Source organism: Podarcis cretensis (genome assembly GCF_951804945.1).
Source record: "Podarcis cretensis genome assembly, chromosome: 14".
Taxonomy (NCBI): domain Eukaryota; kingdom Metazoa; phylum Chordata; class Lepidosauria; order Squamata; family Lacertidae; genus Podarcis; species Podarcis cretensis.
Genome location: NC_137183.1, coordinates 48,421,401 through 48,447,976, shown reverse-complemented (window position 1 = coordinate 48,447,976; position 26,576 = coordinate 48,421,401). Strand labels below are relative to the sequence as shown.

Here is a 26,576-nt window from a genome sequence, read left to right as displayed (position 1 = left end):
TAGTCACACTTCTTTGAAGTCTCTCAGCCTTACTCACCTCACAGAGTGTTGGGACGCGGGTGGCACTGTGGGTTAAATCACAGAGCCTAGGACTTGCCGATCAGAAGGTCGGCGGTTCGAATCCCCATGACGGGGTGAGCTCCCCTTCTTCGGTCCCTGCTCCTGCCAACCTAGCAGTTTGAAAGCACATCAAAGTGCAAGTAGATAAATAGGTACCACTCCAGCAGGAAGGTCAATGGCGTTTCCGTGCTCTGCTCTGGTTCGCCAGAAGCAGCTTAGTCATGCTGGCCACATGACCCGGAAGCTGTACGCCGGCTCCCTTGGCCTATAGAGCGAGATGAGCGCCGCAGCCCCAGAGTCGGTCATGACTGGACCTAATGGTCAATTTTTTTCCCAGTTGGCTCATGCAATTCTTATGCAAATTCAAGTCCCTTTGAGGAGGGGATGCATAGCTGGGCACTGTGTGTTTGTGTGTGAGAGAGCTAATAAGGATCAGAAATGGATTCAGGAAGGAGGTCTTTCCTACCATGTCTCTCAGAGGGACCTTGCCTTTTACAGTAAAAAAAGAATTTTTTGTTTTGGTGCTGGATTTTAATTAGTGGGGTAGAGGAGGAAACAGTTAATCCCTTCCCCAAATGCTTTAATGATCACCCTTCCCCTACACTAAGACACAAAGCTGGTATTAAAAATTAAAAATGAAGCACACAGAACTAAATTACCCATTGGGTTTTATCCAACGTCGGTCTTACGCAGAGTAGACCCTTTGAAATCAATGGGTAAAGGAACGTAAAAGAAGAAGATTTTTGTTTGTCTGATACTTTTATGATGCATTTTGAAAAGTAATTGATTGTAATGCACTATGAGGCAGCTTTAAGTAATGAAGGGGAATATTTTAGAAATATTTTATATTTTATATTTTAATATTTTTTATTGTAGAAATATTTTAAATAAAATAAATGACTTACATAATGGGTATGTCTTACCTAAGACCACTGATTTCAGTGAGCAAAACTTAGATACACCAGTTTGGGGGGGGGCGGTAATTGATTCCATTTGCTTTTAAATGTGACCCTCCCCCATCTGCATTTTCCCAAAACACTCCATGAAACAAAAAGCAGCCAACCTTTAAAATTCAAAATTCTTTGAATTTTGTATTGCAATTTTCCAGTTGAGTCATGTGTGCAAAAATGCATAGGGATAAATCTATTCACAAAAACAGCATTCATGAAAATAACAAAAATGCATTTGATTAGTTGAAACAGCTTTGCAAAAAATGTGCCCATACACATTCATACAAAAACATGTGCCTTTTAAGAAATTTGCACTGAAAGGTTGATGAAATTTCACAGCTTTAAAAACAACAACATTACAATAACCCACAAACTGCTATGGAAATGTGGATAACTGAATTCAAAGGAGAAACTGAAATTTACCTATTTGTCAGCCCATAGAAAGCAATGTGTGGTATTATTATTATTATTATTATCATTATCATTATTATTATTAGGAGCTCTGCTAGTTCATCTCTGCAGCAGACATCTTCCATTGCCCTCATCCTGTGTCATTAAAGTTTCCCAAGTTTTAAAAATGGGGAATATAAGCTTTCCAAGTCTCTGTGGTTTCTCAGATATATCCAAGGAGTGCATGACTCTCCCAGGCATGTTCGGAATGCTTGACCTTCGACCCTGGCAGTAAATTGATCAGCTGGGCACCTGTCCACCCCAGAGGAACATGCAGAAGCTTTTTTTAGAGGACTATAAATGTGGGGGCAACCCTTCCCTCGTCAACTGCCTTCGCTCAGCCCTGCAAGAACCCAGCCCAAGCCCCGGACATCTGTTTGGAAAACGCCCACCTGCTGCAGGTCACGGATATTCGCTGCTGCCTATAAATACTTAAGAGCCCGTCAGGCGGCTTTCAAAGCTAGTGTGGCTTCAGCTGGGAAGCCTTCCTTCGGGGAGGGGAATGTTTCCACTTGGTACTGATGAAACACAGCTCCAGGTTTTGCAGGAGGGAAAGCAGGCAATGTTGGTTAGCCGCAGCAGCTAGGTGCAGAGCGGGATTTAGATGAAGAGAAGCCTTAGGCTATTCCATTTGTCAGGCCCCTCCCAATCTCCCCCAGCCTCACAACTAGAAGAAAATGGAAGAGTGTCATAAACAAAATTGAGTGAAGCCAAGAGTGATGACGGGTGTTTGAAATTCTGCAACTTGCAAATCCGCTCCACTTCCCAGTGGGGAGGAGTTGCGGTGGACCACATGGCCATCCACTCCCCACCGGGAGCAGGGGACTCTGTCCCCCGTTGCCTGGGGGATCCGGGCCACGTCAGAGACTGGCCAGCCAACCCGCTGACGGGGGGGGGCATGGCCGGGGCCGCTTAAATGGAGGAGCGAGCTAGAGGGTATTCCGTTAAAGGAATCCGGGGGTGTTGATCTAGTCTGAAGCCCGGCTGGCGGGCTAAGGTCTTGACACGACCCCCACGGGAACACCAGGGGGAGCTTGAGTTGGTTCGCATCGACAGGGCTCCCCCTACCGGTGGCTTACCCTTACTGGGACTTCCTGCACAATGGGCAGGAGTTAGATATAAGTCAGGGCCAATCAATGCCTAAGCCAATACCGCTCACATTCTGCAACTTCAATAAAGTTGTGGCCAAAATTTGCCCAATAACATAAACTTAATATCCGTGTCCTTGTGTGAGTTATTTCCAACGAGGGGGTGGCTGTGGGGTCTCGACACGCAATTCCTCCTCTAAAGGACATCAGAAAACTTCATCAAAATTTGTTTGTCTCAGTTTGTCACTTTCAATGTACAGAACGCTCAGTGTGGACAACCTCTCTTGGGACATTGTGGCCCTGAATTCATTTTTAATTCTTTTGAGTCTTGAAAAACTCCTCTCTCCCGAGCAGTTAGTGACCATAAAGCTAAGAAATAGCCGCAAGATTGCTTCCACATTAGGAAAGGCCATTTGAATTTTTCCTTGTATATAATTTGATAAAGGTCTGTATGAGACAGAGAGGGCTCTGCTGTAAGCCTATGATTTTATCTCACGTACAGGTGAAAGTGCCAAGTTCAATAAGTTTCAGGTCAACATCTTCTGGGTGTGCTTCCATCAACAGTTCAACACCTTGCTGAATTTCTGAATTTATCAGAATAGCAAGAATGGAAAACAATTGTGCAACCTCGGGTTAGGTACTTAATTCGTTCCGGAGGTCTGTTCTTAACCTGAAACTGTTCTTAACCTGAAGCACCACTTTAGTTAATGGGGCCTCCTGCTGCCGTGGCCCTGCAGGAGCCCAATTTCTGTTCTTATCCTGAAACAAAGTTCTTAACCTGAAGCACTATTTCTGGGTTAGCGGAGTCTGTAACCTGAAGCGTATGTAACCTGAAGCGTATGTAACCTGAGGTACCACTGTACTTCTTTTTAAATTGGCTCCAAGTGCATCTAATATAGGAATAAAGGATTTTATCCTAAACTTATCTCTTGAAGAAAGTGCATCTAAGGCCCTAGGCTTCATAAATCTGGCACTGGCTAGGTGGAACCTCCATGGGCAGTCGCAGTGCCCTTATGAATTAGGGCAGCCATGTTTTAAGAGAGGGCATTCCTCTGCTTCAGACACTTGGCAGAGAAGTATTTGCTGTGATTCAAGGGCTGTCCATTCCAGGAACAGTTTAAAAATAACGAACCCTGAGAAAGGACAGCCGACTGGAGCAATCACACAGCTCATCCAGTCACAAACTTCCCCATTGTGGGAAGATTATTTACCTCTTTATCACATTTATAACACACTTTTTCCTCCAAGGAGCTCAAGGTGGTATACATAGTTCTTTTCCTGTTTTAAGCTCACAACCACCCTGTGAGGTGAGCCCTAGTGGGGGCAGTTCCTCCACAGGGGTTGCCAAGCTGAGGGGGTCAGAATAATAAAAAATAAATAAGGAATTATTGTAAAAATAAGAAATCTCCAGGTGGGCGAGACTGCCTTTAATAACCACAAAATTATTAAGAAGACTTTGCACGCAGCTTGCAAGCTTCAGCCCAGCAGGAGCTGGCTGCAAATTATAGCAGAGACACTCTGGGTGGGGACATTCTCCCAATTAACTTCCATCTCCAGGGCCTGCTCTCTGGCATCACTAAGGTCCTTCCCCTTTAAACTTCAAACACTCATATAGTTTCTCAAAGAATTGTATGGGAATTGTAGTTTGCTACGGGAGCTTAGAGATGTTAGAAGACCCTGACCTCCTTCACAGAGTCCTTTGCAAGTCAAATCCCTCTTCCCAGGGAACTTTGGGAATTGTAGTTCTGTGATGGGAATAGAGATCTCCTAGCTACCTACTCTCAGCATTCTTAGCAAACTACACCTCCCATGATTCTTTGGGTGAAGCCCTGCCTGTTTAATGTTCTATACTGCTGCTTTAAATGTATGGTGCAGATTGCACCTTAAGTTAGGGATAAATCCTTCTGGAATATTTCACTGGGGAAACATTTTTACAAGCTCAGGCTGTTAGGTATTTAATGATGGTAACATTTGATTTAGTCTGCTTTAAATCTGGCCATTTTGCAACTTTCCTAGAGAACCCCAGTTATGTCAAAATGGAAGGAAGAAAAAACACACAGAGACATAGAAAACCTGCAGCAATGATTCACAGATTTCTGAATATATGGGTGCAGATCCCACCCCCAACCCCCCGATTGTAAATATTTAAAGTTCCTGATTTATGGAGGAAGCAAAAAGACAGAGTTCCTTCCTGCCAAATATATCACGAGCTAATTGCCAGCTAAATAAGAAATTTATTTTGTTTAAAAAAAATGAAGGGCGGAGGTAAAGAAAGAAGGGGGATGCCATTTGTAGTAAACCTTTTATCTGGAAATATACGCTTGAGCAGATATTTTATTTATTTAAAATGTTTTTTATCCCACTCTTCAGCCAAAAAAGAGAGAGGCCCCTAGAGCAGCTTAAAGGTAAAGGTAAAGGTACCCCTGCCCGTACGGGCCAGTCTTGACAGACTCTGGGGTTGTGCGCCCATCTCACTTAAGAGGCCAGGGGCCAGCGCTGTCCGGAGACACTTCCGGGTCACGTGGCCAGCGTGACATCGCTGCTCTGGCCAGAGCCAGAGCCAGAGCCAGAGCCGCACACGGAAATGCCGTTTACCTTCCCGCTGGTAAGCGGTCCCTATTTATCTATTTGCACCCGGAGGTGCTTTCGAACTGCTAGGTTGGCAGGCGCTGGGACCGAGCAGCGGGAGTGCACCCCGCCGCAGGGATTCGAACCGCCAACCTTTCGATCGGCAAGCCCTAGGCGCTGAGGCTTTAACCCACAGCGCCACCTGCGTCCCTAGAGCAGCTTACAAGTCACTAAACAAAAGAGGTCAGGTTCTGTTCTCTCAGACATGACACAAGACATTAGAAGGACACGACACAAAAGGAAAATAGATTGGGAGGGAGGAGGAAATATGTAAACTCAGTTTCAATGGTAAAACAGCAGGTGGGAAACAAGCCGGCATTTACTACTTGCCCCCCCCCCCAACACCAGTCCAGTAACATATGTAAGGTAAAGCTAAAGAGACTCCTGACCATTAGGTCCAGTCGTGACCGACTCTGGGGTTGCGCGCTCATCTCGCTCTATAGGCCAAGGGAGCCGGCGTTTGTCTGCAGACAGCTTCCAGGTCATGTGGCCAGCATGACTAAGCCGCTTCTGGTGAACCAGAGCAGCACACGGAAACGCCGTTTACCTTCCCGCTGGAGCAGTACCTATTTATCTACTTGCACTTTGACGTGCTTTCGAACTGCTAGGTTGGCAGGAGCAGGGACTGAGCAACGGGAGCGCACCCCATCACGGGGATTCGAACCACTGACCTTCTGATCGGCAAGTCCTAGGCTCTGTGGTTTACCCCACAGCGCCACCCGTGGGCACCACATTACATTCCTATTGCAATTTAACACTTTACACCAGGCATCCCCAAACTCAGCCCTCCAGCTGTTTTTGGACTACAACTCCCATCATCCATAGCTAACAGGACCAGTGGTCAGCGATGATGGGAATTGTAGTCCCAAAACAGCTGGAGGGCTGAGTTTGGGGATGCCTGCTTTACACATTCTTCTTATGTTTGTCCCTCTGTCGCCTCTTGCCAGGTTGATTATATATTGTAAGTTTCTCAGGGCAGAGAACTTTCCGCTGGGGCATTTGTGCAGCAGACTACACATTGAAGACACCAAAGGACTGAAATAACATTTCTTTTGGTATTGGGTTTGATGAATCTTTCCATTTAGGTTTCTTTCCGTTTCTCTTATTTCCCGTCTTCTTCAGGTCATCAGATTTCTGCATCCGTTTGCCATTTTTGAAAAATATGAAACAAGTCCTCATGAAAGCCAACCAGAATTTTAGTGCATTTCCCCCCAATAAGCACATGTTTGCAATCAATTTCCCCTATCACAATGCATTCCTGCATTGCAGTGGGGTTGGGCCAGATGACCCTTAGGATCCCTTCCAGCCCTACACTTCTATGCTTCTATGATCTGCATGTTGTTTTCACTCACACATGCATGACATACACACATTTTTGGGTTGGACAACTGCATTGCAAAATTCAGGGAATTGCAAGTGTCGCGGGATGGCTTTGTTCCGGTTCGCATATCGTTTCAAGAAGCGCGAATTGCGGTGGTTCACACAAAATTGCAAAAAGAACCAAATTCAGAACATCGGAATCAGGTCAATGGCCCAAATAGTCCAGCATCCTGTTCTCACAGCAGCCAACCGGATACTTGTAGGAAACCTGCAATCGGGATTCGAACACAGGACCCCTCTCTCCTCCTTTGGTTCACACCAACTGGCATTCTGAATCATAGCTGCCTCTGGCAAATGTCACCCTTTGCCCTTTTTGGGAAAGTTGGCCTGGAGAACTCCAGCTCCCAAAACAAGTATTTTGGATGCATAGAGTTCAAATAGACCATTTCCAACACAGTTTTCGTAGATGTCCATTCCTGTTCCACAAAACTGCTGTCGGAGTTTCAGTGCAAAGAAACCTTTCCCATCCATCCCAACCTGGGAAGCACAGCAATATATTGTGACTGCGCCGACTGCTAACCGCATTGCAAATCTGACAGATCTTTTTTTCCTCCCAGAAATCCCCACGTCCCCCGACTCCCAAAGACAGGTGCTCTCCGAATCCTCCTGACTCTTGTTCCCTCGCCCCCTCCGCACCCACCCCTCTCCGTCTCGCCGCCCGTCTTTCCATCTCGCCGCTTTTCAAAGTGCCACAGAAATGCTTTGGCGGCATTCCTTCCAAAGCCACTTGCCCTTTCGCCAGAGGCAATTTTGGAAAAGCACGCAGTCCCTTTTATTTATTTATTTTAATTCAGCCGATTGTGCAAAAATAAACAAATAAACATCTCTCCTTTGCTGGGAAGCAGAATCTTCTGATTTTTTTTTAAACCCCACTACATTTATTATTAGGGACGCAGGTGGCGCTGTGGGTTAAAGCCTCAGCGCCTAGGGCTTGCCGATCGAAAGGTCGGCGGTTCGAATCCATGCGGAGGGGTGCGCTCCCGCTGCTCGGTCCCAGCGCCTGCCAACCTAGCAGTTCGAAAGCACCTCCGGGTGCCAGTAGATAAATAGGGACCGCTTACCAGCGGGAAGGTAAACGGCGTTTCCGTGTGCGGCTCTGGCTTGCCAGAGCAGCGATGTCACGCTGGCCACGTGACCCGGAAGTGTCTCCGGACAGCGCTGGCCCCTGGCCTCTTAAGTGAGATGGGCGCACAACCCCAGAGTCTGTCAAGACTGGCCCGTATGGGCAGGGGTACCTTTACCTTTACCTTTTTACATTTATTATTATTGTTATTAGCCTCAGTAGATAACAGCGCAAACATGGAAAACGACATCTCCAGCTGGCCAGCTAACCCAACTCAGATACTGGTGGTGGTGATTATTTGTTATACAGTGGTACCTCGGTTTTTGAATGCCGTAAACCTGGAAATAAATGTTTCGGTTTTCGAACTTGTCTCAGAAGTTGAACATGAAACGCGGCTTCAGTACTGAGTCTTCCGTATTGAGGCTTCCGTGCTGAGTTTTCGGTTTTTGAACGTTTCGGAACTCAAACGGACTTCCGGAACGGATTACATTTGAAAACTGAGGTACTACTGTAATTTAAAAGAATGGAGGCATGCTTTAAGCCTTCTTGGGAATTAGATTAGTCGCTCACCCTTTTAGTCCCCAGACTCTGTAAACTAAACACTTTTTAATATGTTGAGGGTTCCACTACTGGGCTATCTGTTGAGGTTTGCATGCTAACTGTGGGTCAGAGGAGTCAGAAGTTTGGGGGGGTTTCCCCTTACTCTTACACCCTTCTCTCCTCTCTCTCTCTCTCTCTCTCTCTCTCTCCACCTCCTTCTCCCCTTTTCTCTCAGTCTTTGCATCCCTGCCCAGTGGCAGAGCAAGCCGATTAGGTGCCTGGGGTGGCATGTGTGCCCTGAGCCCAGAGGCGGGGCCAGCCGTCCGTGGGGGCGGGGCAAGCCCGGGCAGGATGCTCTGCGGGGCCTCCAAGGTGTCTGCCTGCCTCCTCCCACTCAGCCGCCCTACAGCTGGGGGGGGGGAGAGGCGGTGGTCGGACAGTTTGGGACAGCGTGGAGCCTGCAGGCCCCCTAGCCACCGTGTCACTCCCAGGAGAGACATGTGGCTTGGGCGTGCTGCAGGCCCCGTGAAGAATGCCGCCCGGCATTTTGTCACCCCCATCAGTGGTGACATCCAGGGCGGCCCGCCCCCACCGCCCCCACCGCCCCCCTTCCTCCACCCAATCACATGCTCTCCCTCACTTCTCTCCCACTCCTCTGTCCTCTGAACTCTCTCACCTCCTGCAGCTTCCAGAAACTGGGATCCAGAACCACCGCTGTTTCCAATCATCCGGCTAGTAGCCATGAGTAGACTTTGGGTAGCCACTGTGGCCTTCCGTACACAAACTTATATTATGCAGATCATGGACCCCATTGAAGAAGCAAAATGATTTTTCAATGGGTGGGAGGCTGGTTTCGGCTTGTAGCCCATCACATAGCCTCTGCATAATGCTAGCAAGTTATGGAAGAAGAATATTACTACAGTGGTACTTCTGGTTACGTACTTAATTCATTACAGAGGTCCGTTCTTAATCTGAAACTGTTCTTAACCTGAAGCACCACTTTAGCTAATGGGGCCTCCTGCTGCCACCGTGCCACTGGAGCACGATTTCTGTTCTCATCCTGAAGCAAAGTTCTTAACCCGAGATACTATTTCTGGGTTAGTGGAGTCTGTAACCTGAAGTGTATGTATCCTGAAGTGTACATAACCTGAGGTCCCACTGTATTTATTAAATTTCATATAAAGATCACAGGGCACATCACAACATAAAAATACAGAATGAGAGTGAAAAATACACAGTAAGAACAAAATCAAAACAAAACCATTAACTCCCCTCCCACAAACACATTTAAAAGGACATTGACTGTTAATCAGACCAAAAAACATGTTTGCCTGGCACCTAAAGATATGTAATGAAGGCTATTATTATTAGATAGGAGTGTTCTTAAAGGGAGCTGGGAGCGGGTAGGGGACAAATTATTATTTTTATTATTATTTGCCTCCCTTGACATTTATATACCCCCTCCTTCTTTTAAACATTGCTTTAAAAATAAAGGTTTATGTTACCAATGGGGCATCTTGCCCTCTGAAAGTCGGCTGCAATTTGAATATCTACATATAAATCAGCATAGGCATATTTTATGCAAATATGCAGCACAGGCCCTTTTAAGGACTTAGCAATGCCCTTAAAAGAAGCAGAAAGATAACTAGCTAGCAGATATAGAGAGAACTCTGTTTCTAGTTGGTTGGAAGAGAGGATTGCAGCAGGTCAATTACCTTTCCTTACCCCTTGCAGGAGAAGCTGCATTTATCAAAAACGGCTTGTTACAAATTAGAGGGGGCTCTGCTGTTCTCCTTTCCACCCGCTTCCACCCCAATGAGCATGGATGCATCTATAGCAGCCAGGGATTCCAGGTCTGGAATTCCAGTTCCATGATTTCTGGACCACCACACTCCACTTCAGGTTTTCTCAACCGCCACACTGGGATGCAAAACCACACTGCAAGGAAGCAGGTGGGGCTGTCTTGTTATGGGGGGAAGGGGCAGAGAGTGGGGTTGCAGCTGTTCTGGAAGCCGCTGATCTGGAATCCAGGCCATGGGTGCGGGAACTGCGCACTGAAAGAATGCTTGCATCCCATTTTGGGATTTTAAAGCATGCTTTCCCCCAGGAAGGCTGTGCCTTAGAACCAAAACACATACCCTCAAACATTTTTTCCCTTATGAAAATACGGACATTCTGTTGTACAGTGGTACCTCTGGTTACGTACTTAATTCATTCCAGAGGTCTGTTCTTAACCTGAAACTGTTCTTAACCTGAAGCACCACTTTAGCTAATGGGGCCTCCCACTCAGTGGCGTAGCATGGGGGGTGCAGGGGGGGCCGGCCGCACCGGGCGCAACATCTGGGGGTTAGGGTTAGGGATAGGGTTAGGGGGCGCAAATCCAGGGTTAGGGGGCGCAAATTACTTGCCTTGCCCCGGGTGCTGACAACCCACGCTACGCCACTGCTCCCGCTGCTGCCGTGTCACTGCCGCACGATTTCTGTTCTCATCCTGAAGCAAAGTTCTTAACCCGAGGTACTATTTCTGGGTTAGTGGAGTCTGTAACCTGAAGCGTGTGTAACCTGAAGTGTATGTAACCCGAGGTACCACTGTACATCAGGAAACTTCTCTCGCATTTGATCTCACCGCACAAATAGCCGTCATGTACACATGCACATCAGTGTACCTTGAGCCAATTACAACCTCTCCACCTCACCTGTTATTAAATAATTGACTGATTGATTGATTGATTGAATTTATATAGCCATAGATCTCAAGGCAGTTCCTACCTCACAGGATTGTTGTAAAGAAAAGAAATGTGTGACGGAAGGGAACGCGCTCAACACCTTCCAGAGATAAATGGAACAAAATACAATTTTTGTGGTAAGCTGCCTTGAGTCCCTGCCAGAGAAAAAGGTGAAATACTAATATGTACTAAAACTAGAAACTGTGAGGATGGTTAGGAACATAGCAGAGAGTACTGTAAATCCTATTAAACTCAGTGGGACTTCAGAACAAAAATGCTTAGGACTGGTGTGTAAGGCTGCACAGTCTTTGCCCAGTTACCTAGGAGTAAGCACCATTGAATACAGTTCTGAGTAGAGAGTGTAGGGCTCAATTTACAATAAAAGAATAAACTCCCAACACATTTCCTAACAAATGTCTGGCTGCGGAATCATGGCACTGAAAGAATCAAAAGTGGAGTGGTGGTATTTTCCTTCAAAATCTTTAGAAGGTTTTTTGTAGGCCAGCATCAACATTTTCCTTCCTTTGGGGCAGGAATTTTATTTGCAGTAGAAACAGGACCCCGTTTTTATACCTACACACCCACCTCTGTTAATTGTTCTCAGACAGGTGGAAAGGAAGGGAAAAGGTAAAACCAGAAATTGGAAACTGGGAGGGCTTCTGTAATTCCAGGACTGTCCCTGGGAAATCAGGACACTTGGAGGGTATGAAGATGTGACCATCACTGTGCCACAAAGGGGCATGGTCCTTTATCCTTCCAAAATTCAGGCTGTGAATGCCAATCTTTTCAGACTTCGCATAACTAATGTGAGGAAGGGGGTGGAGAAATGCTCTTATGTTCAAAAGGTTGTAACATTCAGGACATTTGGGTTTAGAGAAAGGTGAGTCAGAGGTGGCCTGAGATCCTATATGGTGTGGACACAGAAAAGCTTTTAGCTGACTAAACATTTGGAAGAATTTTCTGATAATAAGAGCTGTTCAAAAGTGGAACAGACTACCTCAGAAGAAGGGAGTCTTTCCTTGGTCAGAGGTTTTAAAACAGAGGTTGGCTGGACATCTGTTGGGATTCTTTAGCTGTGATTCCTGCATTGCACGGTATCTCCAAAAAATTTTACACATCACTTGGGAAGACAGGCGAACTAATGCCAGTGTACTCAAAGAAGCAAAGATCACCAATGCCGAAGCAATGATTCTCCAACATCAACTTTGTTGGACTGGTCATGTTGAAGATCGTCTTCCAAAGCAACTACTCTATTCCAAACTTAAAAATGGAAAGCGAAATGCTGGTGGTCAACAAAAGAGGTTTAAAGACTCTCTCAAGGCAAATCTAAAAAAAATGTAGTATAAACACTGACAACTGGGAAACACTGGTCTGCAAGTGCTCCAATTGGAGAACAGCCTTTACCAAAGGTGAAGCCTTTCTTCAAAGGCTTTGAAGACGCTCAAACTCAGGACACAAGGGAGAAACGTGCTAGGAGGAAGGCACACTTGGCAAATCCACACCATGATCAACTCCTGCCCAGGAACCAATGTCCCCACTCTGGAAGGACATGTGGATCCAGAACTAGCCTCCACAGTCACTTACGGACGCATTGTTAAAACCGTGTTTATGGTAGACAATCTTACTCGGCTATGAGTGATCGCCAAAGAAGAAGAAGAAGATTGCACGGGGTTGGACTAAATGACCATTGGGATCCCTTCCAACTCTTGTATTCCATACCTTTGGGCCCCAATTACCTCCAAACCTTCGAGAACTAATTCAATTTAAAAGCCTGGCCAGCGTTAGCAACCGGCTAAAGCAAGGGGACAACTGAACTCATAAAGCTGACGCAGTCTCTCTCTCCCTCTCTCCCTGCCCCCTGATTGCACTTAGTAATGGATTATTATGGGCTGCTGTCTCCGTAGAACACTTCTTCTCCTCGCCGTTGCCAAGGGGAGGCACGGAAGAGTCCGTTTTTAAGACGCACCAAGTTTCATTGCTTAACTAAAGCGAGATCAATAATCACCGTATTAATAAATAATGCTCATCAAAATGCTGGCAGGACAGAAGCTGCAAAACGCCTGGCAAGTAGCGAGAGCAGGCGCTGCACGTTTCATAGGGCCAGGATGCCTTGGCTGGAAATCGGAGATGGCTACCTGTGCTGTAAAGCTATTTGAGAAAAGGCAATCCCGGTTCTGGAAGGCGGGCGAGACGAGCTGTACAAGCAACCTTTCTCAACATGGTTCCCACCACACGTCCCATCAGCACCAGCCAAAGAGGGCACCATGTAGGAAAAGGCTACTATGGGCTACAGATTTTGGATATAATATTCAGTTAGAATCCTGGGAAAGGTTGTGGAAGGAAGGTATTAACCTTACTGCACGCAGTGCACTTAAAGAAAATGCTATGAAAATGATGTATAGATGGTATTTAACACCAGCTGAACTGGCTAAAATGTGCAAGACAAGAACCAATGAGTGTTGGAAATGTAAAGAAAGGGAAGTATCTTCTTCCACTTGCAAAGAGGGAAAGGCTTTCTGGGAAATGGTATATAATGAGTTAAAGAAAATGTTTAAAAATACTTTTGTTAAAAAACCAGAAGCCTTTTTATTGGGGATAGTGGGTGAAGAGATACCAAGGGAAGATAAAAGACTGTTTATGTATGCAACAGCTGTGGCAAAAATTATTTTAGCCCCCAAATGGAAACAGCAAAAAGTACCAACGAAAGAAGAGTGGCAGATGAAGATGATGGACTTTGCAGAACTAGTGAAGCTGACAGGGAAAATTCAAAACCAGCAAGATCAAGTATTCCAAAAGGACGGGAGTAAATTTATACGATATTTGAAAGATCATTGTAAGCAATTAACATCACTAGCAGGGTTGTCTGAAGGCTTGTAATGAGAAATTTTCTAACTTTCTATATTTATTTAAATTTTGAGTCATTTTGTAATGAGTGCAACTAGAATGGGAAAACGTACATAATGCAATGATATAAAGGTTAATTTTGTAAGTCATGAGGCCGGAGGGAAGGAAGTCGCTGGGCTCTAAAGAGCCAGGGTGGTAAGTGGCTAACGATGATGGGAATGTATATACAGTGGTACCTCGGGTTAAGTACTTAATTCGTTCCGGAGGTCCGTTCTTAACCTGAAACTGTTCTTAACCTGAAGCACCACTTTAGCTAATGGGGCCTCCTGCTGCTGCCGCGCCGCCAGAGCCCGATTTCTGTTCTTATCCTGAAGCAAAGTTCTTAACCTGAAGCACTATTTCTGGGTTGGCAGAGTCTGTAACCTGAAGCGTATGTAACCTGAAGTGTATGTAACCTGAGGTACCACTGTAATTAAATGGAAAATAAATAAAAATTAGAGAGAGAGAGAGAGAGAGAGAAAGGAAAAGGCTACTATGTGTAAATGGGCCCAAATGACATATAACAGGGCTACCACACCTTCAGGTGTGGACTCAGTTCTCCAGGTTGTCCTGGCCCCATCCAGGTGGCAGGTGGAGGGTTTGAGCCTACAGGTGGGCGATAATACCTTTAATAATGATGAAAAATGATTAAGAAGGCCTTCTGTGCAATTTGCGAGCTTCAGGCTGCAAATTGCAGCATGGAGACTCACAGGGAAAGGTCTGCCTGCCTCTGCTCCCCTCTCCCAATTAACTTCCATCTCCAGGGCCCAGCTCAGGACATCACCATGGTCTCCAGTTTGAGCCCTGGAATCTCAGGGCTGGGGATGCTCCTGAATTGGCAACCCTACATACGGTATATATAATGAATAGACCCATGAATGCCACTTCCCTGAATCATAGAATTGCAACCACCTGACCTCTGTTACTGCTTCTTGCCTGCCTTGATGGAAGATAAAGAGGAATGGGTGTGGAAATTAGTGTCCCGGTTAGAGGCAAATGTTAGGTTCATCGCTCCACCCACTTTTGCCTCTGGCCCCACCCACCACTGGCATGTGATGTCTCCCACCCTCTGGGAAGAAGCCAATGAGAACCTTGGACTTCAAAAGCTTCCCTTCCCCTGCACTAGTTGTTTGTTGCTGCACTGGTTGTGGAACTATTAACACGTTGACACTATGCCCTTAATGCATGTTTCCTATGTAAAGCACTTTAAAGTCAATAATCAGTAACTGAAATCCACACAGCTTCTGCCTTCCCTTCGTTGCCTTCCCTGGTGTGGAATTTTAGATTGCGTCCGCCTTGGGGCAGAGGGCTTTTCCTCTCATGGACCTTTTGCAAGGCAGAAAGCACTCGATGGCACTGTTTTAATATAGAGTTGCTCTCCCCATCCTGCAAGCAACAGGAAAGGGTTGCTGCTCAGTGGTAGAGCATTCCCTTTGCCTGCAAAAGGTCTGGGTTTGAGTCCTGGCATCTCCAGAAAGAGCTGGGGGAGGGACTCTGGCCTGAAACTCCAGAGAGATGTTGCCAGCCAGTGTTGGCAGCACTGCGCTAGATGGGTGCTGGTATAAGGCTGTTTTCTCTGATCCCAGCAGAAGAGACAATGCAAGATGTTGATATGCGTGCCTATATACACTGCAAGCTTGCATCATTCTTATACCATTTTAACTATGTCAAAACAAAATAAAAAGATTCCTTCCAGTAGCACCTTAAAGACCAACTAAGTTAGTTCTTGGTATGAGCTTTCGTGTGCATGCACACTTACACGAAAGCTCATACCAAGAACTAACTTAGTTGGTCTTTAAGGTGCTACTAGAAGGAATCTTTTTATTTTGTTTTGACTATGGCAGACCATCACGGCTACCTATCTGTAACTGGAACATTTTAACTATGGACATTCCCTTGCCCCTGAAGAATCCTGGGAACAGGTGAGTGTTACTGAAGTTGGGAATCATTTCCTTAGCTCAGTCGTTCCCAAACTTTTAGTTCCATAAACCCATTTCCTGTGCCCCACTATGAAACACATTATTCAGAATAGTGGGTTGCACAACCAACTTAGGAAGAAAGCAGCACAATAAAGTTCAAAACGGGAACAGTCAATTGCACGTGCATTCGAAATCCAGTTAAAACTATTTACTTTAATTAACTTAGCAGAAGTTGTGAACTTCTAGAATCAGGTAGCCATTTACACCTGCAGCGGTCCCCTGCCCCTTAGTGCCCCCTAGCTAATCACACCGCCCACCCCCAGGGGGCAGTATCACCCACCTGGGGAATGCCCTCTCCAAAGTTACAATCTCCATGGTTTCCTGGGAAGAGGGAATGACCATTGAACGTGCTGAAATCTGCAGCTCAGTTACAGCAAACCAGGTTCACTCTATAATGCAGGGATATCAAACTGGTTTAAATCTCGAGTCCAGCAGCAGGCCCTGGCGCTAGTGGTCAGTCAGCTTGGGCACTGGCTGAGAGTTCCAGCAGCAATACTGGCCTAACTTGGCTGTGTCACCCTCTCCCCCTTGATTTCCCTCTGGTTGGAATTTAGCAGAGGACAGGGTGTGGTGCTCCCTTTGAACAGAAGCCAAGCTCAGCTCACCCACACCACGGCAGCCTGCCATGTTTGTTTCCCCAAAATGCAATGCCCCCATGATCTATAGTCTGGGGCATGGCTTCCCAAACCATGGTCTGCGAGCTTCATTCAAGTGGCCCTGCGGTTTGCCCATGGATTTGTGGCTGAAGGCGGAAGACAGCACGTCCATCACATTGCAGATTTCCTATTGATTTTTAAATGCATTTTTATGGCTGCTTTCATTCCTTAAATTGTATTTTATTGCATTAGCAATTCTAATTGTAACGTGATAACGAAATAAAAGGAGGAATGAAAACACAATTAAAAATCATACAGTATCTAGCACAGCACATTACAATTTGCTACGAGAAGCAGGGAAATCATTAAGGGGTCTGCTGGGACTGTCAGCATTTTTTCCCAGCGGTCCAGGGAAGAAGAAGAAAAAAGATTAAGAAACATTTGTTTGGGGTCCAACCTGCACCTGCAGATGGACAATGTGGGACTCACTGACAGTGCCAATGGGCTCCTTGGCTGTGGTGCAATGGGGCTCAGTGTCTGCACCAATCAGCTGTAGCCATCTACAGCAGCCTTTCTCAACCTGTGGGTCCCCAGATGTTGTTGGACTACAACTCCCATCACCCCTAGCTAGCAAGCCCAGAGCTCAAGGATGATGGGAGATGTAGTCCAACAACATCTGGGGACTCACAGGTTGAGAACTGCTGATCTAGAGGCTCCCAGCTCCCCACATCTACAGGGCTACAGGGAACAATGACCAGACTTTGTCTAGCATCAACACATTCACAACCCAACCAAAGCAACTCCCCCAAGCAGAGCACGGACTCTAGCCAGCCTTGTCCCAGTATGAGATCCAGCCTCTTCATAGCATTCATCTTCTGAAAGACCACATTTTGTTGAGGTTTTACGGAAGCACACCCTGGTATCAGCCACGTAAACTGGGAGTAGCAAAGCTCATCCCTCGCTCTCCTGAGATGCAGTTCATCCCATCTGAATTAAAAGCCCCAAGCCGCAGCCGTGCCATCAGGTCAAAAGCTAATCCCCTTGCAAATATATATATTATTTTCTAGCCCGTGAATCAACCAGCATCTCCTAAGCCCTCTTACATAAACTGTTGAAGTGTCCCCTGCTGTTCTCCATCTCCCCTGAGCTTTTTGCAACAGCCGAAAACTTCACTGTGATTTCACATGGCGGTAAATGGATTCCTACTTAGTGGGACCCAAAATTCCACCTTGCCATTCCTATCAATGCCACCTATCCACCCTCAAGGGGGGACGCGGGTGGCGCTGTGGGTAAAACCTCAGCACCTAGGACTTGCCAATTGCATGGTCGGCAGTTCGAATCCCCATGGCGGGGTGAGCTCCCGTTGTTCGGTCCCAGCTCCTGCCCACCTAGCAGTTCGAAAGCACCCTTAAGTGCAAGTAGATAAATAGGTACCGCTTTATAGCGGGAAGGTAAACGGCGTTTCCATGTGCTGCGCTAGTGCTGGCTCGCCAGAGCAGCTTCGTCACGCTGACCATGTGACCCGGAAGTGTCCTCGGACAGCGCTGGCCCCTGGCCTCTTAAGTGAGATGTGCACGCAAACAAAACTTGCCAGCTGGTCCCAGGGTGGGTTACGGCACTTTTAAAATTTAGAATTAAAAACAGTCAAAATATTACATTCATTAAAATAGAACGGCCCCTGAAAGCATACGTCTCAGATGTCCCGGGTCAGGATAAAGAGATGTGTCTTCAGCATTAATTGAATGTGGCATAGTGAAGAAGCCAGATGCACTTCTGTGGGGAAGGAGTTCCATGACTTAGGGGCTGCCACAGAGAAGGCCCTCTCGCAGACCACCACCACCACCACCACCCTGAGCTCCTGGGGGAGGTGGACCTGCCCTCTGTTGGTCTTAGCAACTGGGAGGGTCTGTAGGGATGCCTAAAATCACCTCCCCTTTTCAGCCTAGCCCTCCTCCAGCTGCTTCCAGGCTCTCGTTATTTCGGGGTGGGATTCGCCTGCACATTGACAAATTCCCTTGATCTTGTGCAACAAACCTGCTTCCCCAAATGAGGAAAAGAGTGACGGGGAGAAATGGACCGGAAAGCATTGGTGCAACATCATCTAATCTCCCTGTAAACAAATCGGAAGGAATGCTCAACAGACAGGATGCCTGGAAGAGCCTTCTGATTCAACGCAGTTCCATCATCCCATTTCCCGGCAGAAACAACTTGATTTTCAGGATATGTTAAGACAGAAATTGAGGATTGCTTGAGCTCGTCTTTTCAATGTCAGGATACACTTTTTAGGTATTTACAGGTGTGTCAAAATGTCAACACCTAGTTAAACACAACTGAAAAGTCAGAGATACCACCCACAGCTGGGGTCCCCAATGTGGTTACCTATGGGCATTACAGCACCCCAAAACACCCTCCTGGATGCCCACCAAGACTCATTGCTCTTTCTATTCCTGTAAAAGATGAGGGGTTTATTGGCAGTTGGGTTGGTGGTCCCTGGCTTCTTCTACTTTTTATTGGAGTTTTGTTTGGGGTAGGTGTTTTGTCTGGGTGATTTGGGTTTCCTTGGGGGGTGTTGTTCTGATCATTGCTAGTTTTTCCTCCTGTAAAATGGGCATTTTGTGGCGCACACAGCAGTTTCCTAGATTTCCAGATGTGTCCCCAGGTTGGAAACCCTTGCCCTGGAGTAGAAAAGACCATACCACTAGGAGAAAGGTCAGCCTATTTGAAATCACCCAAAGATATCTGCTGAGTGTGACCCCAAGTTGTGTGTGTCAGGTTGTCCCAGTGGGAAAGGTGAGAAGCAGAGCTCATGTCACCAGTTTTCATGGAGGTCCATCTCCATCAAGAGCCTCCTAAAATGCGCCAGCTACTTAACATGGGAACAACTGCTTAGAAATTGGTATCTGAGTTTGGGTTTTTATTTTCCTCTCCTTCCTGTCCCCTTTCCCTTGTGTGTGTGTGTGTGTGTGTGTGTTGTTGTTGTTTTTAGATTGCAAGCCTGCAAGTAGGGACTGTTTTGTTTTGATTGTGTGTAAACCATTATGGGAATAATATTGGCAGAAGAGCAGCTTACAGATGCACTAGAGAAATAAATACCTTAAAAATGCATTAACCCAAAGCATGAAATTTCTCTTTGCTTGCATTGACCAGTCACTGCAACCAACACTGGATTGGGCAAGACCAAGCAGAAACAGTTAAATTCACTGTGACAAAAAATTGCTGAATGCCCAACAACTAGATGAGGTAGGTAGGACACCACTAGACTCAGCCTCAACTGGGCCACCAAAGCCACCTCCTCTAGGTTCTTCTCCACAACACAAGATCAACCAATAGCTCCTTCAACCATGAACCCTTGCAGCATACAGCCTTGTTAAAGAAGTCTCATTTCCTCACCTTCTGATTCCGGATTCAGAGAACTAAGCCACACCAGAAAAACAACAACCCAAGCTGTCCACAAGCTATTCCAAGTCGAGAACAAGCTCAAAACTATGGACCCATCAGGAGATGTGAAAACGGTCAACCAAAACAACCATCACCCAAGACGTCTTCTCAAATCCAGCACCCAAAGCCAAGAAGGCAAAAAGTTGATGGGACTCCGGAAAACCACACACCAAACCACCAAACTGACATCACCCGGTTCAGGAGAGAAAGGATATGGGTTACAGACCAGTTTGAGACACCAGCTTCGTGGGCGAGTTGTCTGGTGAAGGCAGAAGAAGACAGTGGAGGCCAGTGCAGGGTAAGGGACCTGGTTCTCTCCCTCCTGGGCTGGATCCCGGGTGGATGATCCTGCCGAAGCCAGACTGTCCTGGACGGATTTACAAGCACTGAGGGTGTCCTCATCTTTCTCCTCCCCTGGCTGGGATGCCTTGCCGGTGGCTGCGCCGGAAGCTATGGGGACTTGCACTTCGTCGCTCGTCAGGGGCTGGAAAGGTTCTCTTCTCTCGCCATCAGTCATGATAGCAGCCGGCACCTGGAGATGGTGGAGGACGAATAGAGTTAGGTGAAGAAGAGGGGGTGAGCTCTTGGGGAAGGGCAGACGACAACGAAGGGAGGCGTTGTTTTGGAAAGAACGTAAGAAGAACCTACTGGATCAGGCCATCTAGCCTAGCGTCCTGTACTCAACCTTTGGGAAACCCGCAAGCAGGATTCAAGCACAAGAGCATGTTCCCCTCCTGTGGTTTCCAGGAATTGGCATTCGGAAGCATTGCTGATTCCAACCGCAGAGGCTGAGCATAGCCAGCCTGACTTAGTATCCATCAGTAGCCCTTTCCTCCATGAATCTTTCTCTTTCCCAGCAATAGGTTGGTGGCCACCACTGCCTCCTGTCGGAGGGGGTTCCACAGCTTAGTTTGTGCTAAAAGGGGGGGGGAGTACTTTTATTTTCTAGTGTAATGAGAGTGGGAGGGGGGCCTTTCTCTCCCCACTTTCCCCATGACATTCATAATTTGTATAAGCTTCCAACAGGTTGCTTCTGGATCAATGCAGGAATCTCAAGCAATAAATATAAAATATTGATCCCCAAAGGGACCTCAGGGTCATCTAGTCTGACCCTGTTGTTGTTGTTACTGTAGTAGTAGTACTCTTAGTACTATTATATATGATGTTTGCCGCTCTGAGCCTGGCTTTGGCCAGGGAGGGTGGGACATAAATAAAATTTATTATTGTTATTGTTACTGTTGTAGTAGTAGTATTAGTACTATTATGTATGATGTTAGGGCCGGGGAGGGTGGGATATTATTATTATTATTATTATTATTATTATTATTATTATTATTTCCACCACCCCCTAATGCTGCTCTTTACCTCGGAGAGCAAAATGTCCTCCACCAGCCCTGTCAGACAGTAATGGCCAGAATAAAGGCAGATGCAACTTTAAGGAACCCCAGCCTGGTGACGTGGTTGGAGTGTTGGACTAGGACCTGGGCGACCACAGTTTGAATCCCTGCTCGGCCTGAAAAACTCACCGGGTGACCTTGGGCAAGCCACCAACTCTCAGCCTAACCTAAGCAAGCACAATTACTTGGGAGTGATCCCCCTAGAACTTTGAGAGACTTCAAAAACTGCATCTTTCGTTGGTGCACACAATGTAATTTTCCCTTTTTCTTTTGCAAAAGCAGCCAACGGAGGGCTCCATTTTGGATCCGAGCCATGGCGGAGAGAGGTCTAACACTTTCCTCAAATACATTACCCCCCCCCCACGCCTTGCTCCCCAAGCTGTTGTTAAACCGCAGATGGAAAAACATGCAGGCAGGCTTACATTTTAAAGCCCACATTTTCTGCTGCCGCCCTGCTTATGTGGCTGATAGGAGCTCCACAGTGATGTTATTGTTCTGAACCACGTTGTGGGGGTGGGTAAGGATAAAAGCCCCCCTCGCTTCTGCCACACAGTAGCCCCGACTCAAACCAAGGCACACTTTTTCAATAAATTATATAAAATTAAATCGTGAACTTCTAACACAGAGCTACCACGCAATGCCCAGTTCGACTCTTACTTCTGAGTAAACATGCATATGACTGGCTGCAGGTCTGGCAAAAGTCTCTTCTGTTGTTTTGGGGGCAGGGGATCTGCGTTCAAACTCTCCTATCAAATGTAAATAGCTGTCTGTCTGTCTCCACCTGAAATTTCTCAGGAGGGTGTGTATATGTGTGCATGAGTGAGTGTTTTGAAAATCCCTGAAGCAGAGGTGAAACCAAGCAGGAATAAAGAAATAGGAAAAAGGAAGTAACAGCTGGGGAGGGGGTGTGCATTTTCATTCATAAATGAAGACAAATCGCTCCTTTTCTTGAACCAGCCCGGGCCGGCTGGTCCATGAGGCAGGCTGAGGCAGGTGCCTCAGGTGGCCAAACCCAAGGGGCACCTCTGTGGGTGCCCTCTTCCCGCTGATGCCAGAGAAGCAGCCCTCACAAGATCTCACTGGAACACAGAAGTTACTCTGTGTGACCCCAGTAAGTGGAGCACTGAGGGGGGCAGGTCGAACTTCAGGCAGCAAAACTGGATGAGCCGCCCTTGGCATTCAATGTGGGTTTACAGGGGCAGCAATGGGCACCGCTAGCTTCTCTCCCACATCCATTGCCCCATATTCAGAGTACAGTGGTACCTCGGGTTAAGAACTTAATTCGTTCCAGAGGTCCATTCTTAACCTAAAACTGTTCTTAACCTGAAGCACCACTTTAGCTAATGGGGCCTCCTCCTGCTGCTACTGCACTGCTGGAGCACAATTTCTGTTCTGAAGCAAAGTTCTTAACCCGAGGTAATATTTCTGGGTTAGCTGAGTCTGTAACCTGAAGCGTATGTAACCCGAGGTACCACTGTAATCAAGTTGCGGCAACAATGTCCAGTTTTTGTTTAGCTTTCCATGTGAAGTCGCAGTTCAAGGGTAAAAGGAACATGGAATAACTCCACATAAAGTGTGTTATGTTCATGAGAGAGGCGTCAGCGTAAGGAATTGGGGAAAGAGAGGTGTGAATGGGATAAATAAGAAAGAGCCCTGCAGGATCAAACCAAAGCTTTTGTTCTGTTCTAGTCCTTCATCCTAACCTAAGCAGGACATAACGGGGCACAGCCTTTCCCTCCTGCATATTGCCACCAACTTGTTTTCAGAGGTAGAGTGCCGCTAGCTATGTAGGCTTCATTTTGCTACCATGGCTGAGGGATCTATGAAGGAAGAAGGAAGAAGAAGAAGAAGAAGAAGAAGAAGAAGAAGAAGGGTTTCTTAATGGCTATCAAGCTCCCTTCTTTTCAAGCCATAGCTCAGCGGCAAACATCTGCCGATGGAACTTAGGAGGAACTCTGGTATGAAATCCTACAGAGTCAGTGCAGACAGTGTACACTGCTAGTCAGTGTAGACAATGGTGAGCAGTATGCAGCAGTGGCCCGACTCAGTTTAAGGCAGTTCCCTTTGTTCCTGTCTTGTGGCAGTGAGTTCCGCAAGTTAACATTGCCCAATGTGAAGGAAGACCGCCTTGAATCTACTACCTTTCAATGCCCTCTCTAGTTTTCTGAGAAGAAAGGAAGGGAAGAATGAACCAAAGGAAGCAGAAAGTTAAGAAGAATTAAGAGGAATGGGTACAAATTATCCTTAGTATTGCTTGCCTGCTGTAGCACTGCTGAGATATACATGGTTGCTTAAAAATGGATGGGTCCCTGCCACAAACAGAGCTTTTTGGGTAAGATACTTTGGTTACATCCAACTAAATCCCACTCAGCGTAGATCCTTTGAAATGAATGGTTGGCGTTTTCTTTCATTCGAGTGGGTCTACTCTGAGTAGGGCTGGTGGTGTAAATTTCCATAGCGGGAGGAGGGGCAAGAAAGGCAAAGTAGGGTTTGACGGCGAGCAAACGTGACAAGGAACTCAGAAATCGCTCTCCAAAGGTGGCCTTGCAGGGCGAGAAAGGGTTAGCGAGACAGGAAAGAGTTAAGTGGGGGAGATGTGGAAAGATTGGGGGGGGGGTCAGAGAGAGAGAGAGAGTTAAATAGAAGCAGCAGAAGAGGAGAAAGAGAGAGGAAAGAGTTAAACCAGGCAGGCAAAACCTGAAGGTGGAATAGAAAGAAAAAGGGTGGAGAGCGAGAGAGAGATTCACGAGCTTCATTGTTCTCTAGCTCTCCGCAAGCGACCTCGGGTGGGTCTCTCCAAGCGGCAGCTTCGCCGCTGCTCCACGCGGACCATTTGGGGGGTGGGGGAGGACGCGTGTCTCCCCCCCCCCCACCTGCATGTTCTAAGTGGGGGAGGAGTGAGATATCTGTATCTATATATGTTCAAAAATAATTCAATAAATTCAATAAAAGGGGAATGTGGGAAAAGGTGAGGTTGTCCCCAGAAGCCAGGCGGAGACGCACATTTCTCAAAGGGAAGGCGAGAAAGAGGAGAGGGGTCGATGGGTAGCGAAAGAATGTGAGGCACCTTGTGTCTCTCCCCGCTCCCCAATCTTGGGCTTCTAGTTTCTGAAAGAAGTGAGGGGTGAAGGAGCGAAACGAGAGACGGGATGGATATTTGGGGGGGGGGAGAGAGGGAGATGCGCTTGCCACAAGTCATTGTTCAAACGCCTCGCATGGCGAGTGGGAATCGAAGGGGTTGGGAAGAGCTGGGCGGTTCAACCTCCCGGCTCGCTCCCGGAATCTGGACCCGTTTACTCGGAAGTAAGCCCCTCACCTACCCAGCCTCCAAGTTCCAGTATCCTCTTGCGCGCACGCTGCCTCGGAGAGAGCGGAAGTATGCCCTGTTGGAACTCTGCGGGGGTATACTCCCGAGTAAATGTGAAGAGGATCGGGGCCCAAAAAGGCTTTGGTGAGGGGGAGAGGCTGCCTGGACACTGCTCCCCCCATCCCCCACTCTGACAGGGACTCGGGGAGGGAGGTGCCGCCTTACCTTAGTTTCACGGACCTCTGTCTTCCCACACGCATAGCCGTCTCTTTTGCCGTTCACATCCGACCAGGCAGCAAAAATCTACTTCCAAGGACTCCGAGCGGAGAGCGGCAGGATTCCCCCCTCCTCGCTCTCGCTCTCTCTCTCCACCTCCCCTGGGGATAGGAGGTCTCCAGCAATGTCAATCCCACGAGCAGCTCCGGAGAGAGGGAGAGGTGGGTGGGTGCCCTGAGAGAGGGTCAGGGAAGGAAGCCACTCACCCTCGGTGCCCGAAGCATACCTGATCTCTTTCCTCTCCCCACCCGCGAGGAGACCCCACCTCTCCTTTTTTTGGGGGGGGGCTTCTCTTTACCCTCCTCTGATCCCCCCCCAGGAAGGATGGAAAGCCGATCTTCTTCCAAATTGGCTCCGGTCCCCTTTGCACCAAGAATTGGAGCGGAGGGGTGCGATGGGTGAGGGACACAGTCAGTTCCACCAAATCGTTTGCAGAAGGGTAAAAAGAAGAGAGAGATATATATAAAATAGAGATATAGAGATATATATGTGAGCTAGAGAGAGAGAAAGAGAGAAAAGAACCACACGGCGCCGAAGAGCGCTTCGCCTTTGCGCACACGGGAAACTTCAGACTTCACCGAGGGGAGGGGAGGGAAAAGGGGGTGGAGAGAAAGCGAGAAAGGGGGTGGGGAGCCCGGAGAGCGGCTGGAAGCAGAGCCACGCGAGGGAGCCGAGAGAGGGAGAGGGAGAAAGGGCTCCCACCCAGCTGAGCGACAGCGGCGGGATGCCGAGCCGTGCGCTTTGGAGACAGCTCCATGCGTAAAAGTACCCCGGGCGCATGGCCCAGAAGAGCCCGAGAGTGGCCGGTCTTCAGGACTCGCCGCCGCTTTGGGGAGGCGGTGTGCGCCGACCTCAGTGCGTATAATGATAAAGGAAATGGATTGGGGGGGGGGGCTGAAGGAGGGTGAGGTTGCACGGTTCCCCCCCGCCTCAGTTCTTTCTGTCCTCAAATTGCTGCTAAATGCTCTACCCCGCCCCCATTACGCTTTCGCTCCCTTCGCTTCCTTTGTTCTCTCTTGCAACTGGCGCTACCCAAGGTGGCTGTGCGTTGAAGGTCACTCTGCGAGCGGTTCAGAAGTTCAGCTGTTCTGCGGGGAGGGGGGAGGGGGGATAACCCATTCCAGGTGGGCACACAGTCTCCGGAAAGGGATAGGATGGAAAGGTTGGGGGAGTTTCGGAGACCACCGTTAGATAATCCACAGCCTCGCCCTCTTCCCGGGGTGGGGTTCATATAGCAAGGCTGCTGGAGGGTGGAGGGGAAGGTGGGGGATAACTCCGGCGCCCATCTCCGCTGAGGACCGCAAAGCTGCCCACGTTTACGTTGACCCGCTTCCCCTCCACACGCTCCTGAAATCGCAGGACTTGGAATTCCCAACGCGCGGGAATGCAAAGCGAGCGTGGTGAGGTTCCATTAGAGGCTGAATCAGACAAGGATTCCGAAGAGGAAAAGGCTCCCACTCTCCTCCCATGAAGTCGTATTTTTAACCCCAAACTCACTGCTCATCTCCTGCATTTTTGACATTTTCGCATCTGGAGAAGCAAACCCAATATTCTCTACCCTCCCAGCCACCTACAAAAAAGTAGGTCACCTTAATGATGCCAACGGAGTTACTGTAAATCAGTCTCTGCCAATTCTGCTGCCCTCGAGATGTTTTGGACCACAATCCCCACCCACCCAAAGCAGCTGTTTTGGGCCAAAACATCTGGAAGGTACCAGGTTGGCACCAGCTGCTGTCAGCTGTGCTCATTTCCCATCCTTAATGATTTAGAGATTCAGATACTTCAGGGCCAGCCTTACATGATGAAGCAGGTTTTG

The 26,576-nt window shown here is 47.6% G+C and overlaps 1 protein-coding gene across 3 annotated transcripts in view; it reads right to left on the bottom strand.

Moving 5' to 3' along the window:
* The window catches only part of CACNA1H (calcium voltage-gated channel subunit alpha1 H), a 382,159-nt gene extending 356,822 nt beyond the window's left edge, over window positions 1–25,337 (bottom strand). For all 3 annotated transcript variants that reach the window (XM_079953635.1, XM_079953637.1, XM_079953636.1), the window contains exons 1-2: window positions 24,710–25,337; window positions 19,997–20,312 (exon numbers count right to left, since the gene is read on the bottom strand). In XM_079953635.1, the coding sequence (XP_079809761.1) occupies window positions 19,997–20,297 (301 nt within the window). In that variant the 5' untranslated portion in view covers window positions 20,298–20,312; window positions 24,710–25,337. The remainder of the gene's footprint in view (window positions 1–19,996; window positions 20,313–24,709) is intronic.
* Window positions 25,338–26,576: the final 1,239 nt, after the last annotated feature.